The sequence below is a fragment of the Zeus faber genome (genome assembly GCF_960531495.2).
Source record: "Zeus faber genome assembly, chromosome: 10".
In the NCBI taxonomy this organism is placed as follows: Eukaryota; Metazoa; Chordata; class Actinopteri; order Zeiformes; family Zeidae; genus Zeus; species Zeus faber.
Window position 1 is genome coordinate 4,450,118 of NC_137199.1, and position 17,506 is coordinate 4,467,623.

General features: G+C 43.8%; 1 protein-coding gene across 1 annotated transcript; it reads left to right on the top strand.

The window, feature by feature from the left end:
• Window positions 1–3,575: 3,575 nt before the first annotated feature.
• On the top strand, window positions 3,576–17,382 carry ugl (ureidoglycolate lyase; the record flags this gene model as incomplete). The annotated part of the gene is made up of 15 exons (XM_080007692.1): window positions 3,576–3,581; window positions 4,931–5,059; window positions 9,331–9,549; window positions 9,906–9,996; window positions 10,091–10,167; window positions 11,624–11,734; window positions 11,889–11,948; window positions 12,356–12,512; window positions 14,078–14,276; window positions 14,395–14,473; window positions 14,554–14,646; window positions 15,121–15,193; window positions 15,285–15,352; window positions 15,690–15,820; window positions 17,223–17,382. 15 exons carry the CDS (start codon window positions 3,576–3,578, stop codon window positions 17,380–17,382), a joined length of 1,653 nt encoding a protein of 550 aa, XP_079863818.1.
• Window positions 17,383–17,506: the final 124 nt, after the last annotated feature.

Here is a 17,506-nt window from a genome sequence, read left to right on the forward strand (position 1 = left end):
CGCCTTGGCTGGTGACGTCACGCAGGGTAAGTATAATCTCATTGACTGTCACAGCACAGTAGCAGGGTGCTCAGGCCGTTTTAGTTTCACAACTATTTAGGTTGAAGTACTGTGTTTGTGTAGGTTGCATAAACTCTGGCATAAACGCTTTATGTGAAGGTGCTTGTAATAAGCGCTAAGTTGATAAGGTCCTTACAAGATGCTTATTAGGAGTCCAGCCTGCAGGGCTAAAACCTGAGTGGGTTTGCTTGAATTTTTATTATTACTATTGTTCTTGGCATTTTTTCAGGGTTAAAGTGTCTGAAACACAGCAACCGCTGTACAGACAGACATGACATTTCAGACGTCTTTTGTTCACGTTTGATTAATATCGATGTACATTTGGAGTAGAAATGAGTGAAAAACTGTTGCAAACTTACCAGGAGTTGAAGAATGTTGGCGTGACATGATTAGTTTGAGGGGCGGGATGCATCGTAACACATGCTAGGTTTCACAAACCCCTGAAAACTATAATCTTATAGACAATTGATTTGGTTATATATCAAATATGTTCAATGGGTCTAACATTTGAGATTGAAGAATTGGGAAATTTGGAATTGGTGTCAATTTTAAACGATGTGTACAGAACCTCTGAAAACTGCAATATGTACCTAACATGAGTAAACTGGACCCCATGTAAGGCTGCCACAACTATATTTAGGGGTTGTATTTATCCAGTGTTGTGATTGGTCAACAACCGGGTCTTCACCAAGATGACAGCATGTGCCGATGTGACTGACGTCGGACTTTCATGGATGTCATGGATCCAACGAACCCACAGACAATCTGAATAAGATGTGACTTCAGGCCAGTTCCAACTTGGCCTAGTTGGAGTTTCATCCAGATTGGTTCAGTATTGTGGATGGAGTTTGTGATCAACAGTCACTATCTCACCAAGATGGCACCACCACGCACAGACATATAAAACCTTGCTCGCATATGCAAGTTGACGGAGGGCACTTGAGAGCACTGCAGTCTACCAGGTCATTACGAGTGAACTTCTGCACTCATAAAATATACCAGAAGAGATATCCAGAACACCAGGCTCTCTTTGGATTGTCACGTCCAGTCGGCCTGCTTGCCGATTGGACTTTGGTCTGATCGCAATTAACCATGCGTGGCAAGTAAATTATCTGTGCATCGTGAAGATATATTCACGATTGGACTTTAACTAAAGGAATATAAGATTCAAACTCTTAACCATGCAAAGTTACAGGTATTATTTTATTACTATTAACCATTATGTTTGAAAATGTAAGTAATACCAGATCACAATTGGAGTAAATAAAGTGCAGCGTATTAAACGTCACAAATTTATATACTTCTGATGTCACGACCAGAGCTAGGAGAGACCCAAACGCACGACACAGAAAGAAGGAAGGCAGGCAAAGGATGTTTATTAGCCTGGACGGTGGAGCTGGCCGGGGGGACCCGGTCGAGGGATAGAGCAGGGCTGGGCAGGGATGATGACCAGGAGAAGGGGTCCAGGATCCGGGTGGAGAGACGGGGAAGCAGGCTGGATGGAGAAGGACGGGCAGCCTTGGTCGACGAGCGGAGACAGGCAGGCAAACAGGGCTGGCTGGATTTGGAGAGACAGACTGGGTCGACGAGAGGAGACAAGCAGGTAAGGGGAAGACGAGACAACGAGACAAACTAGGAACTAGAAACAAGTACTAGGAGCTTGGAACTTGGAAGGGAGCCAGTAGCTGTACAACTCAGGTAAGCTAGTTGACGGTCTGGCAATGAATGACTGGGAAGCTGAGACTAAATACTGTGAGAGTGATGCAGGTAATTGGTCTGAGGACAACTGACGTGCACCAGAGTAAGTTCTACAATATAAAAACCCAATTACATCACTATCAGAGAAATCAACGTATACAAACTACATTGACGATTGTTGATCATAATTACTGGTAACAATGACCATAACATGTATTAATTGTATATGGGTTTTGTTGTTTTTGGTGTAGTCCACTACACACAATTCATTTAATTGTATATCCTCTACAATTTAAGTCAGTTCAACCACTTACCTTAGTTTATTTATTTACAGGTTTGTAAAATACATTATTATTGTGAAGACAGTTTTCTGTTGATTTACAAAGTGCCATACGGATGGAATATTTCCGTTCCCCAATATAGAATAATAATCGTGATAAAAAAATCGTATTCATAATATTGACTAAAATAATCGTGATGATCATTTTAGCCATAATCATGCAGCCCCACTTTAGAATTATAACTGTTGTTAGTTGCGGCGTGGGAAACCCACCCACAGCCACAAACAGCGCCCAATCATAGAATTACACTGTAATCAGGCCGAAGGCGTATGCACTTTCTTGTGACCCGTGCGGTAACATAGTCTCTGCTGCCCCAGGGCTACCTTAGTAACAGCCTCGTTGCGAATGTTTTTTTACTTTATTTTTTATTTGTTCTCGTTTGTGTTTAACATTTCGGTGATCCTGTTGGGACCCCATCTTAAGAGGGGGGGCGGGGTGATGTCGTCTCGGCTTTGCTGTGTGATTCACCCGTGTCTCTGTTTACTCTGCACGTGGGTCATTAGCGCAACCTGGAACACTTGAGGGCGCCGGTGTGTTTGCATGTTATTTAAGTCCTCGCTGCAGCATAACCACCCTCCCTGCTCCTCCCTACAGGCACTCATTCTGTTACTTTAGTTTCCTTCTCTACACCTTACAACATGCCCACACGTCTTACACCCTACACACCTTACACTACTGACATCAAGACCCCATGCTTTAAATATTTAGGTAACCCTTTAATTTGTCTGATTTGGTGTCATTTGGTTAAATAAAGCATCTTTTGTTAAAACCTCAACCCTGTTGTGTCTCCTATTTGTTGTGGCTGGGTCATAACAGTATTTACACAAAATAAATCAGCTTTTACAACATAGTCCCATACCAATGTAGACCGCGGTAAAAGTTATAGTGAAGAACGCAGAGACATGGATGAATACACATGGTTTTGTTTGTCATGTGAACATTCTCATAGCTGAAGCGGAAATCTCTGAACGTATACATGTGATGGGTTACTTATACCCAAGACTCAACCCTTTTTTGCACATTCATTAAAATTCATATTCAATTCATCTAAATTACCCGAAACAAAAGTTCTGATATACCATTGTGAACAAATATTATTTATTGTAATTTATTTGTTATTCGGGTGCTGCTATGCTGTGTTTGAGATTTCATATTTAGAAATGGCCTAAAGCAAAAATCCCTGATATTGTATTATGATTTGTACTTTGCACTATGATAAAAGACAATCATCCCACTGAGTTAGAAAATAAATATTTCAACTAGTCCTCTAAGCCAACAAATTTTTCTTATTTATTAAATTAGGACCATATGCAACATATTTAAAGGAGAGTAAATGGCTCCAATTGGTATCAATAAGTATTGCAGGATGCACTTTAAACTCCTAATCCAAACAAACATTTTTCTGGTTAAACAGTGACAAAAGTAGCCCACAACCAAAGTCCATATCTATTAGATGAAAATAGAGTGGCCATCAACATGTCTGTAAGTACTCCCACACACATGAATTTATCACATATAGCTTTAACCCATAAGGTTATTACACAAACTGTAATTACATGTAATACGATGGGCAACAGTGATAACGCTTTGATGCGTTTGAGTGCACACTTACTTTGTGCTGTATGATAAGACTTTCTTTGGTGTGTGTGGGGTGGGGGGCTGTATATAACTATATCGTCTTTCGTGTGAATAACGACAATTTCGTCAAAATAAGAAGTTTATGGCGAAAACCTCTGATTCACCTTTTATGGAAATAATGATATTTTCTTGACGTGATGTTTTTAACTTTGAATTTTGAACTAGAGATGTGAAACAGATGAGGGTCGTATTTTCGGGGGTGTATACAGATGGGTCAGAGGATGCTGGGAGTGGAAGGGGGGGGCTGGTTGGCCACTAACATTGGGATGTTGGATCTGGTGGATAGAGGACAAGGAACCGTGCAAATAGACTCATCAGTACAAGTGGGAACATCAAATGATAGGTGGAATAAATGGGATCTTAGAATGTGTATTCTGCCGGTTCCTATGGGTACCAGGATGCTAAAAAATGTAGGGAAACGCAATGTGTGATCAAATTGCTCAAAATACTCTCTTGGAAAATAGTGTATAGCCATTAAAATACCATTTGGAAGACAAGAAGGCTACCGCAGGATTAGGGAGGAGATGGCGGGATGGCTGTTGTTTTGTCACTACAGAACTTAAAGCTGCTGGGGACACTTGGGAAGCATCCAGACAGCCAGTGTGAAAGTATGAAGTATGAAGTCTAGCATGCTCTTGTAAATATGTAGGACATACACAGCAGAGAGTAGAGACTTTTGTATTTTCTCCACAAGACAGGACCTTTATCCAGAGACTCAGAGAGTTGTCAGTGGCAGAGCGACTCAATGGTTTACCGGTTATTTTCCTGATGTTATCATGAGGCAACTTTGCGTTTTATTGCTGTCCAGATATAAAATAATTGGATAAAATGTTTTTTTTGGAAGTTCAGGAAATGAGTTGCTATTGTTTGAAAAGCTTTTCTTTCCAGCTCTTATTGCACTTTTTGTTTGTATTGTGTTTTTAACAGTGCACAAAGCATTGTGGGTGTGAAAAACTGTATATAATCATATATTTCATCTATAATGTGAAACTACTGTAACTATTAAAGTGCAAATATTTTGTAAGAAATGAACTCAAGTAAAAGTAAACCATCACATTACAGGTGAAACATACCCGAGTACTGAAATGAGAGTAGTTGTAACTCATTACTTTCTGAAACCATCTTTCTATTTCCTTGCTACGTGGTTGTGTACTTGCACATTGCCACACATGTCAATCTGTTTCTGAGCTCAGGTCCCTGTAGAATTTGAGCTGTCTCCCTCTCCCCGGGGCCTGGAGGAAGAGTATGGTGCCCTCTTCACGACCAACGCCCTCCGCTTCCTCTGCGAACTGATGTCGGAGTTTGACGCTGAGGTCGATGAGGTAAGACCCTCGGCTCAGACAGTATAGAGTTCTTTCTATTTGTAAACGTCAGTCATTCATTTTGTGTCTGTGTGTAATAATAATAAATATAGCTGCAGGCAGCAATACATGGGGTCAGGTTTGGTGGCGTTAGGTACGTATTACAGGGTTCCAAGGTTCCCGAATCTGCACTCTGTGATTACCCGGGGACGCTTGGACAGACCGAGGGACTCTGTCCGACTGTGTCAGACCAGACTTCACTGAAAATTGTGGAATCTTTCTATAGTCGGTCTCCTTTTGAGGGGAAGGGGGCCATGCCGGGCTTGGGTTGGGAGGAGTTTGAGGAAGACCCGCCTCGTCTCATCCCCTTTGCGCGCTGCCCGGCCGGGGATAGAGCGGAGGAAGCGCCGGTGCTCCTGCTGTACGATTGGCTGTTCCTGTAACATGGTTGTTTCTCTGCTCTGTACGATTGGCTGTTCATGTCACGTTTTTGTAAAACGCAGCACAAGTTTGTTTTCCAAGTTCCCTTTAAATGCAGCGCAGGCTGAAGCTGTCTGTCAAGATGTCGTAAGGGGCTGGAGGGGAATGACTTCTGAAAAACTAAGCTTGGACTTAGATGTGGTGTGGGGTTGGTGTGGTTTGAGCAGCCACACCTGACCTGGATCTATGTGATTGGGTCAAAGTCGCTGCATAACTGTTGTTCATTCGTTGGTCCAACAAGCAACAGGTTGAAACCCCCCATCCTAACACACAATCAGGATAGGAGCCCAGTCATGACAAATGTCTGTCTGTTCCTGACTAATTCCAGGGTTCACAACAACCCTCCGTCTTCTGCATCTCTGTGCCTGAGGGCCCTGAAACGCCACTTGGGTGGCGTGTGGGAGGAGAAACTGCCACAGATAACTACGGATGATGTCGTCACAAAGCGGCCCACTCCTGAAACGAATGAAATTATGAGTTTTTCCACAAATTTCTGCCCCAAATGCAGACAGTTCCTCCAAAGGTTCTTAGAACTTCCTGCGGTACGAAAACTCCTTCCATGACTGAGTTTTCTTTAAACCCAGCATCGGCTCAAGGTGTCTGTCTAGGCGTAGCAAGTGCTATGCAGTCCACAGGGCGCAAGTGGCTGGATGCTGATGACTTCCGAGAGACGAAGCTTGGACATATAACTTAGGATGATGTCACAAAGCGCCCCACTCCTCCCCCTGCACTAACGTATTCCACAAAAATGGACCGATCTGGATCAAATTCAGATGACGGCATGTCCGGCATGTCTTATTAATCGTGTCGATGGGTTCGTCGGTTCCATGTTGGTCAATTTTTCATGAAGAAAAACAATAGGCATCTCTGCCCTCTACTGGGGCAGGGAGCTCTCATAATAGCAGTACAGTAGGTGGAACTTTGCCGAAAGTCGTCAGATGGTGGATGGAAAATAAATCATCCTAGAAGGGGCCCCTAAAAAAAAAATCTTAAACAGGAAGTGCGTTATTGAAGAAATTTTAAATGGCTGCCTAAACATTTGGCAGTTAACTCAAGGCACCTTATGAACCGCATAAAAACATGAAATTTGGCACACATGTCCCTTGGGCGACCAAGACATCCTAGAAGGAGTTCACAAAAAATCTTAAACAGGAAGTGAATTGTTGAAGAGATTTTAAATGGCCACAAAAGAAACTTAGGTCCTACCAGACTGGGGATTCCGTGGTAGGCATGGGTTCGTCTGGTTTGCTACAGTGCCAGGCGATATGACCCTCTTCTCCGCACCTATAGAACTGCCTATTAGCTCTGGTCAAGGGCCTACTAGTATCTGAGTAACCCCGATAGTGTCTCTGTTGCTCAAACTGCGGGACCGGCCTTTGGGTTTGTGGACGAGGGTTGACTTGAGGCCCTGGGGCATTCCGTGCCTCCCTTCTCCCTTTGCAGAGCATTTCAGTGGTAGTTTGGTACTGTTCGACAGCTTCTACCAAGGCACTTGCAGTAGCTGGGGAGCTTAGACTAATACTCTTCTTTGCCTCATATAGTAGGGCCTGTAGGTATTTATCCACAACAATACTCTCCACTATAGCTGCTGCCGAATTTACCTCTGGTTCAAGCCACTTTTTAGCTGTGTGAATCAGCTCGTGCATCTGTGCTCTGGGGGGATTGGTCACGACTAAAGTCCCATGTATGGAAGTGCTGTGCCCTGCCAAACTTCATACATCCTATTCTACTCAGAATCTCCCCCTTCAGTACCTCATAATTATTGGCCGCCATGGTGTCCAAATCCCGAAAGGCCCTCTGTGCCTCACTCTACAGGAATGGGGCGTTGATTCCCACCCACTGTTCCGTTGGCCATCCCTCCCTCACTGCCGTGGCCTCGAAGGCCTGCAGGTAGGGTTCAATGTCATTGCTGGGCCCCATTTCAGGGATGAACTCACTCGCTCTTATCTTAGCGCTGATGCCTGCTGGAGGTTCTTGCCTCAGGTCTCTGCAACTGGAGTTCCTCCGCCTTAAGGGCATTAGCTCTTTTCTGCTCCTCCAACAGTGCCTGGTTTGTCTCTGCTTGGACCCGGCTATCCTCCACTATCATCTTCATTATCTACTCCACAGTGTCTTCAGTCGTTCTCAATTTTGAAAAAAAATGTATCAGTTGCTCCAAATAACCATCTGAGATTTACTATCTTCGACACCTTCTTGGCTTAGGATTCGTGACAATTGTAATGTCGTCGGAGGTAGCGATCTTCGCTCTTAAACTGGCAGGGTGGGTGAACATAAAAGAAAAGGTCGCAGACTTGCGTTCTAACTCAAAAAGGTGATATTCAATTCCACAAAACAAACTTAGGTTCTTCCAGACTGGGCATTTACAAAACAGAAAACAGGAGTAATGGAATTAATGCATTCTTATATCAAAACTGTTTCTGACAAACATTTCTCTCCTTGCTTCTCTTGCCTCCAAGCCTCCAGACTCATCCAGCAATCAGTCTATATTCCCCTCAGCTGGGCTCCTCCTCCTGGAGTGAGGGAAGTGTAGTCTTTTGGTTGGCAGCCATCATGGACTGCTGTTCCTGTGCCAGCCACCGGGTGGGGATGTACCTTCCTTGGCTTACTGTCCCTCTAACGACGTTACAGTTCAATGAATGATTCTAATATATCCTAGAAGGGGCGCCCCCATGAAGTGAAATTCCAGTGCATTGCACTGCTGCCTCACAGCAAGAAGGTCCTGGGTTCAATTCCCACCTGGGGCGCTGTTGGCACCATGCTCCAGTGGGTTATCTCCCAATTAGGGGCCTTTCTGTGTGGATTTTGCATGTTCTCCCCATGCTCACATGAGGTTTCCTCCATGTAACATCAGTAAGGACCCCCACCAAAAACATGTAGATCATCATCTGACCAGCAATGGACATATGTACCCAGGTCCCCATCATTCAATGCTGCCTACTGCTCCTGGCTGCTCCCCCCAGTGGAAGGACAAGCCAGGATGGGTTAAATGCAGAGGAGCCATTTCACCGGCCACCATCCAGGCGTGTGTGTTTGCATGAATGCATATGTTGTAGTGGCGTGCTGTGTCATGATTAAAGATTCTTCATTCAAGTGGACTCATTTCAATCTCAAGGTTGCTAACATTTGTCTTTAGGAAATAAAAATCTTCTAACGTACAGTATAAGATCACCTTTGAGGGAGATAACCTAGAAGTGAGTTACATGTGTGGCAATTCACATGTTCCAGCATGTAGGCATAATGCTGCGCAAGGTAACCCACCATCTACACTTTCAAAAACAGAGGGGCTCAGTTTTGCAGCCACACTTTAGGAGTTCTCTACAAACTTGGGAAGCCTCTGGCAAGAGTGTTTATAAAAGTGTCCACGAATCAGCCACTTCGGTTGATCCCTATTTTTCAGGTGCCCGTCCGTACAGACTGGATAGCTTTGAGACTTTGTACCAAATTCTAGCTTGAGAAAACAAAGTCACAAGTCGTCTTTTCAGCACACTAGTTGGTTTTTAAGCCTAACATGTCTAAGCACTAGTTACGCCAACAATATATAACTTGTTAACTAGTTACATCTATTTTTGATGACACTGCTTAACAAGTTAAATAGTTACACCTTCTTGGCGTTACTAGTCAACTAGTAAGGCCAAGGTATCCAACTAGTTGACTAGTAAACCATGTGGCATCACTAGTTAATTAGTCACAGTTAAATGTAAATTCATATCAAGGATTTGGAATAAGTACTCGTTTGGCCATTACCTTGCAACCCCCCAGTGTGTTCCTTGCACATGCACTACTTAGAGGCGTCACGTCTCCATGGTGTTCAGGTGTTGCAGCTGAGGGTGTCCAGGAAGGTCCAGTTGGACTTATCGGGTGGCCTGCCTTGCTTCTCCGATGCCACAGGCCACATCAGGAGCGACCGGACCTGGAGGGTCCTGCCAGTTCCCCAGAGGCTACAGAGGAGACACGTGGACGTCGGGGACCTGGCGCCCTGCGATACTCAGCGTTTTGTCCGAGCCCTGCGGTCCACGGCACAAGGCCTTCAGGTCAGTATTAAAGGCACTATGAGTAGTTTTGGGTTTAGCCTTCAAGCGATTCATTACATTTTGGGGAATCTGACCAGAAAGAAAGCCTTTGGAATCATTGTACAGAAATTGTCAATCTTATTGACAGTGTTGTGCTCTCTACTGAAAATGATTAATTCCTTTGAGTCAGTCATTACCTCTTTGAAAAGTAATTTAATGACTTTACTGGTTATTCCCTTAAAAAGGTACTAGGGTTAGTAAGTACTAACACTGCTTATCTCCGATTGTGTCTTTTTCTAACATTGGTCATATGGATGCACTCCATTGTTTATTTCTCGTGATTTCCTTTCCACCCCCCCATCTCTGATCGGTGGCAGGTCGACTTTGATGATGGGAACTGCCCGACATACAACAATCAAATTAAAGGCATTCACAACGTATGCAAAGCGGTCCACAACCAATTTCCTAGTAAGTTAGTTTTTGGGATTTTGGATTTAACGATCATTCTAACCCATTGTATCAACGTTCTCATAACACTGCATATTTTCTCTTTTATCCACAGATGTCCCAGCGATATCGCAAGCACCCGTGCTAATGCTCCGACCCCGTGCATGGAATATGGTGGAGCACAACTTGCTGGTAAGACACTCTTCATACTTCTTACTCTGGCAGCCTTACTGTGATGAATTGGTCAAAGTGGCAAGAGGAGAACAATTTAAGGTCACCTCCAGGGATGTTTCCATTTTTGAGCTATTTAAAGGCTCAATCAAGATTCAGGAGGTTTATTCGTCACATACATACATACTTTCATACATATATGCAGTGAAATGTCAATGCAACGCACCCGGTGATTACACACAATATGTTCTAGACTGAACACAGTAGCTACCTAAGAATTTCTACTTGACAAACCAACTGATTCCTAAAACGTAATAGTAAGTCGAATACTATAGAATAAAATAAAAATATATAGAATAAAATAAAATAAAATCTGAACTCAAGGGTAATGCAGGGTTGGGGTACAGAATAGATAAAGGGAATACGCTTATGTACTGTATATGGGATATACTTATGTATATGGGATATACTTATGTATATGGGATAGGCTATTTTTGTATATACAGATATGTGCATTTAAGTGGCATGTGAATAAAGTGAGGTAGTGTGTGTGAGATATACAGCACAGTATACAACAGTACGGCTCAGCAATACGATAACACCGAACAACCCTGAACAGTGACACGGTATGCGGTACAGTATGCTACATACAGTACAGTAAGGTAGTGGAGCCTATGTGTGTGTCTCAGTGAGGACCCCTGGTGAGGTCAGCATTGACAGTTTCTAATGGCTTGCGGGAAGAAACTCCGTCTCAGTCTCTCTGTTCTCGCTGTGTGACTGTGGAGGCACTTGCCTGACCGTAGCAGCTGGAACAGTCCGTTGTTTGGGTGGTGAGGATCCTTCATGATCCTGCGGGAGGGAACTGTAGTTCCAGTGGTACGTTCAGCTGAACGCACCACCCTCTGCAGGGCCCGCCTGTCCTGAGCAGTACAGTTCCCAAACCAGGCAGTGATGTTGCCTGTCATGATGCACAGCTCCACAGTGGAGAGCATCCTGTAATCGTGTAAGCATCCATTAACATTGGATAATTAGTGGACAACTAACTAACTATCTATCATCTATCACCTCAAAACTTATTGCAGTGGTTGCTTTGTTCACTTTCGACCTGCTGAGAAAACAATAAAACTTAATTACACATTGATGTAATTCATTAAATATTTTATAAGTCATTTTATAATTCTATATTACTATTAGTGGGAGTTATCATTATTACTACTACTTATACTATATACTGACTATATACTGTAGATAGATATATTTTGTAATACATATATTACGCTATACCAGCATATTATTCCATACCACGCCATATTTCAATATAACACTAATGGACTCAATAGTTAACATAGTCAGCTGGACTGACTAGTGCTACTCCCTGTTCATTTCTGTTCATACATTTATTTTATCATTCAAATTTCAAGCTCATTTGTAAACCTTGAGACGCATCAACAACAATCACTCACCCACTTCCCCCCAGGTAAAAGGGAAAGAGGTGCCCGGGCCTCTGTTCGATTTTGGACTCCTCATGTTCCACTGTGGAAAGACTCTGTTCAACAATAAGAGTGGACCATTCTTCTATCTCTCTAAAGTAACAAGCACACCAACCACATAATCAAACACACACACCAACACATACATTATGTCGTATGGAAGATGTATTCAACTCATTCCTTTCCTCTCTTCTTTTCATCCATCCACCGTCCTGCTGTCTTTTCTCCCTCCCCCCACTTTCTGCTCATTAGGTGGAGAGTTTTGCAGAGGCCAGACTATGGAACAGGATATTTGTTTGGGTACAAGATAAGGTTTGTGTCTCATTTGGGGAAACCCAAATGACTCTGACCCTTGTACTGACTCTGACTGGACCCTGTACCGGACGCTGCATACTATGGATTTTAATTCAAAACCGATCAGGTCCAAAACGTATTTTATACCTTTCTGAAACGCAAAAACTGTTATGGGGTCAATCTTTAATCAAGTTTTAAGCCCCGTTGGTCTTGAGCCAGACTCACCAGCTTGAGGCTTTGGATTTCACTCTTGACTTTGATAGGCCTAGGCCTTGGGCTTGCCTCAGTCTCGCCCTGCCCCAAAAATAATTGGTTTTGTCTTGCTCTGAGGGTGTCCAGGGTGTCCACACGGCACAACACTGAAAGTGCCAGAAATAGAAAGTATGTTCTCATTAAATCCCCGTGTCTGCATTCTGCATGTGCAGTTAGGGCTTCCACAGAGCAGCATCAAGGCCACGGTGTTAATTGAGAACGTGCTGGCATCCTTTGAGATGGAGGAGATCCTCTACGAGCTGCGGGACCACTCTGCGGGCCTGAACTGTGGCATCTGGGACTACTCTGCTTCCTTTGTCAATAAATTTGGTGAGTCTTTATAAAGTGCAAGGTCTCGAAGCAACACAGCTTTTGCCTAGTATTTACACCAAAGGGTTAGGGTTAGTCTTCATTAAGAGCACGCTTGATTTTATCTGTCCCAGATTAGTCTCAAACTCAGGTTGGTTCGACATTATCTTAAGTCTTGAGTGGCTTCTATACTGCTCTGGGCTGCTCCGTTGACACTGCGTTTTTTTGTTCGTTTTTGTTATTTATTGTGCAACAATTTTATCTGCACTCTGCACATCCGACCATAGCACACCTATGGACATTGGATTACGGAAAACTTCTGTACCGGTTTTCACACGTTTTTAATCCACCTCCTCGTGGCTGGAGGAGATTCTGCGAGGCGCGCGCCAGAACGCCAATGGCCACGCGCCACCGAGGACAAAGAAAGAGAGGGGGGGGGGGACGAGCTGGAGTCCAGAACAGACTGAGGTCTCGGGTACATCGTCCACCCGTACCCTCTGTCCTGCTTGCCAATGTCCAATCTTTGGAGAACATACTGGACGACATAAGGGTAAGGATTCGATTCCAACAGGATGTGAGAGACTGTCATATCATCTGCTTGACGGAAACATGGCTGACCCCCATGGTGCCAGACCAAACTATTCAACCTTTGGAATCCTTCTCCATTTTGCGGATGGATAGAACAGCTAAGTACGGAAAATTCAAAGGTGGTGGAGTTTGTTTCATGGTCAACAACAGCTGGTGTGACCCCAGGAACATCATAACCCTCTCACGTTCCTGCTTGCCTCAGCTGGATCATCTGACGATGTGTCATCCATTTTACCTTACCAGTGAGTTCACTTCGGTCATCACCATGGCACCTCCACAAGCTGATACCGACAAAGAGCCATCAGAGCTTCATGATGGGCTAAACAGACACCAGACCAGACGCCAGGATGCAGAACCTCATCCTGGCTGGGGACTTCAATAACACAAACCTCAAACTAGTTCTGCCACCAACACATCTTCTGTCCCACCAGAGGAGAACAGACATTGGACCACTGCTACACGCAGGTTAGGGAGGGCTACAAGGCCACCTCCCTTCCATTGTTCGGCAAGTCAGACCATGACCACCTCATACCGGAATATAAACAGCGCCTGGTTCACGAAGCCCCGAAGACGAGGGAGGTCAGGCACTGACCGCCCAATCATAAGAATGCTGTTCATTGACTATAGTTCAGCTTTTGATAACATGGTTCCCCCCAGACTGGTCACCCAGCTCACAGAATCTGGACTGTTCACCTCCCTGTGCAACTGGGTCCTTGATGGACCCCAGGTGGTGAAGGTGGGCTGCCACACCTTAACCCAACTCACCCTAAACACAGGAGTCTCCAAAGGCCGTGTCCTGATTCCAGTTGTTGATATTTTTTAAATGCTGTATATAGATTTTTATTTTATTCCTATTTTTTTATCCCTATTTTTATTTTTCTATTTGTAATAGTCTGCCCCAGTCTCTGGAGTTTGCCTAAAAAGCATTTCACTAAATGCTGTGCACCGCGCAATATGTATGTGACAAATACATCTTTTGAATCTTTTCTGAATCATAGGTCAAAGAGAGGCCTTCCTCCTTCCAGACCGCAGCAAATATGTCAACATGGAGAAGCGTTTCCTCCGCAGCTACATGGATCTGCTGGTTCAGACGTGCCACAGACGGGGGGCTCTCGCCACGGGGGGCATGGCCGCCCCGCTGCTTCCTCAGGACAAACTCAGCGCTAACTACGCAGCAGTGCTTGCCAGCGTCACCAGGTGGGAGCCGTCATCCTGCACTCAAATACGTTAGCATGGGCCAGATTTATGCAAGCGGCATATAACATGCACTGCAAATTTTAACATGTCAGATGTCATTATTGTACTCCCAATTTAGACTGAAATTGCTGGAGATCAACGCTGGCGTGGATGGTTTCATGGTGTACGACCTGAACTTGATAGAACCTATGCAGAAAGTGAGTAGTCCAGGTTCACGGTCTAGAGAGTTCTGAACTGTTAGCCATACCAATCCCCCAAAAACCTTTTCTCTCTTCAGCTCTTTCAGCTACACACACAAGGCAACAACCAGCTCCACCAACTTCGACTTGATCTCACTGTGACGCCTGACGATCTCCTCACTATGCCCTCGGTCAGTTACTCTACTTCACACTAGTGTCCCGTGAGAGTTCACCAGGTGTTCCGTGAAAATGTTTAAAATTCCACTTAAAATAAATACATCATGGAAATGAACTCTTGTGTTGCGAGATCAAAATTGCAAGGCTGTTCTAATTTGTCAGATTCAGCCAGGATACCAGCTGGGGCAATCAGAATAAGCTCGAGAATAATAACGATGATGATGATGATGATGATGATGATGATGAGAATGCAATAATAAGCACAGCTTACACGTGTTTTTTTGTGGTTAACAGGATAGTGGGGATAGTGAGACCACCACCAACCACAAATTATTTTTACTTTGTGACAGTATATATCCCCATCTGTATGATAACAATGGTGGTATAAAATACTGTCATAATTAAATCATTGAAATGATAATAAAATAATTAAATGCCACATAGCTGCAACCACTGTATTATTGGGTTTGTTTCCCCTCTGTCAAAAGGGAGGAGTGACTCTCCACGGCTTGAAGTACAACATTGCGGTCGGAATCCTCTTCATTAATGCTTGGCTGTCCGGTGAGCGACCCCTGATTTCCAAGTTTATGAAATCTTTATCAATCTACAATATGTATCTTGACGCCCCCCCCCCCCACACACACACACACAGGTAAAGGCCATTACTTCTACAGAGGCCAGGTAGAAGACTCAGCTACGGCAGAGATCTCCAGGTCGCAGGTGGGTTGGTAGGGAATTAAAAAAATATCTCACCCTGCAGTATCCATCATCCAAAATAATTGACAATTTTCAGCAGCCTTTGTGTTCAGTTGTAGGATGTTGAGAAGCAGAAATCCAACTTTTTTTTTTTTTTCCATATTTAGATCTCATAGAGCTCATCGAGTGATGCAATTGTGGTTCTGAAAAGGTAGAACAAATAGAGAAATGTGTACATTTTGTGTACAGTTCCAAGCTGTCAGTTGGCCCAGTCATATTCTTTACATCACAGACCCGGTTCCTCCAGGTATTTGGGAGTTATAATGAAAGGTCTACGCTGTTGTGTGGGTTAACGTTCTAGGTGTGGCAGTGGATCCGCCACCGGGCGCACCTGGAGGAAGGCGGCCGGGCGGTGACCAGGGCGCTGGTGGCGGAGCTCGTTCGGGGGCTCACGAAGGAGCTGAGAGAGGTCGCTCTCGTACACACCCTCAGGTAAGACAACGGCCCTTTAAGACATTTTAACGCTGGTAATGGATTCGTATTGGACAGCGGTTTAACACAGGGCCTGAAATAGGGAATTGGCATCAGAGATCCCCAATTGTGAAAATCGAATACATGGAAATGTATCAAACATTCAAAAATTGTATGCTATCTTTTGAAACAAATACTCAGCAAAAGTCACAAGTGTGTACAAAATAATTGTATGCCAATTGTCATGTGACATTTCTGCACTAACTTCTATATCTCTCTATCAGTCTTCTATAGTGTTCAGGGCCACTTGAAGTACATCTTAATGGTTTGTGCCTTGTTTTCACCAAAAAACATATCTTTACGTAAGGTGAGATGCATACAAAATAATTAATACTATACTTAATTTAGTCAAATTGAGTTTTAACACAAGTCGCAACAATCTTGAATTCACCATACTTTTTTTCCTCATGTGGTATTGTAACTTAGCATTAATGTTAGTTTTATCTTTATATATGATATAGCGGTAAAAGTATACGGTATGAAGTTTTTTTTAAATATAGTGTTATTAATATGAAACAAATATTGCATCGCAGTGGCTTTTATCGCGAAGTTGTGATTTCGAAGAATTACTTAGATAGCCCTTGAAAGGGGCAACAAGCTTATTACAAAGTTATGCAGTTATGTTTGGCAGGTAACTATTGTCTACAAAGAACGTTATGAAATTGTAGCAACAGGCCACAGTTCAGGTACGGAACGATCCCGTTTATACTTTCTTTGCGGCGACTGGTCGGGCTGGTAAAAAGGCTGTCGATGTTGTGAGACTTATCTGTAAAAAGTGGAGCCTATTTAAAATTTCGTACATGCTCCATGGGGGAAAGAAAAGCATCAGAGAGCAGCAAGTATTTTAAGAGTGAAAAACAATTCAAACGATTTTGTGGATTAAAGTCCAAAGCTTTCACATGACGGTGAAAATTAAATTGAGAAAAATGTGGAAATGAGGCATAGCTTGTGGAGCAGCTCTGTCAGACAACTTGACAACTTGACAACTAGGTCAGCCTATTTAAGCAAACGATCCCTCTTGCCTGCCTGCTTGCTGCGCTCCCTCCACCTCCCCTGCATCCACCTGTCGGGCTCTGCTCTCCTATGCAACGGGGGGGATTCAAGCTCATCACCCCAATATTTCTAGCCCATTAAGGACGCCTACGTTTACCAGGAGTGATGAGCTGTAGAGCCCAGACGCTCAAACGATGCTAAATAAAGAATTTTAAGTGTCTGTCAAATACTCTGGAGGGGAAAAAGTTTAAGTTTTTGCTACCTTTGACCATGTTTCTTTACAATGGTAGGGATGGTTGACTTCATTCAACTATGTTAAGTTCAGGTTGCCACAATACATGAATACTGACTTTGGTTGCCTTTGCTCCAGGGATGGGGAGAGGTTACAGGCAGCAGCAGAAATGTTCCTGGAGGTGGTCCAGAAGCGGGATTTCCCAGAGTTCCTCACAACCTACTTGAGCCTAGACCACACCTTCCTCAAATTTGAGGCCGAGGCCGAGGCCAGTGACACGCGCAAATCAAAACTCTGAGGACGGCGACCATTTCATTTAATTATATTACAAACGCATCGGATGTACTGAATAAATAAGGACATATATCCTACATGTGAATGGGATCCCAGAGATGTTTTGTGAAACCATGGTCGGTCCAAAC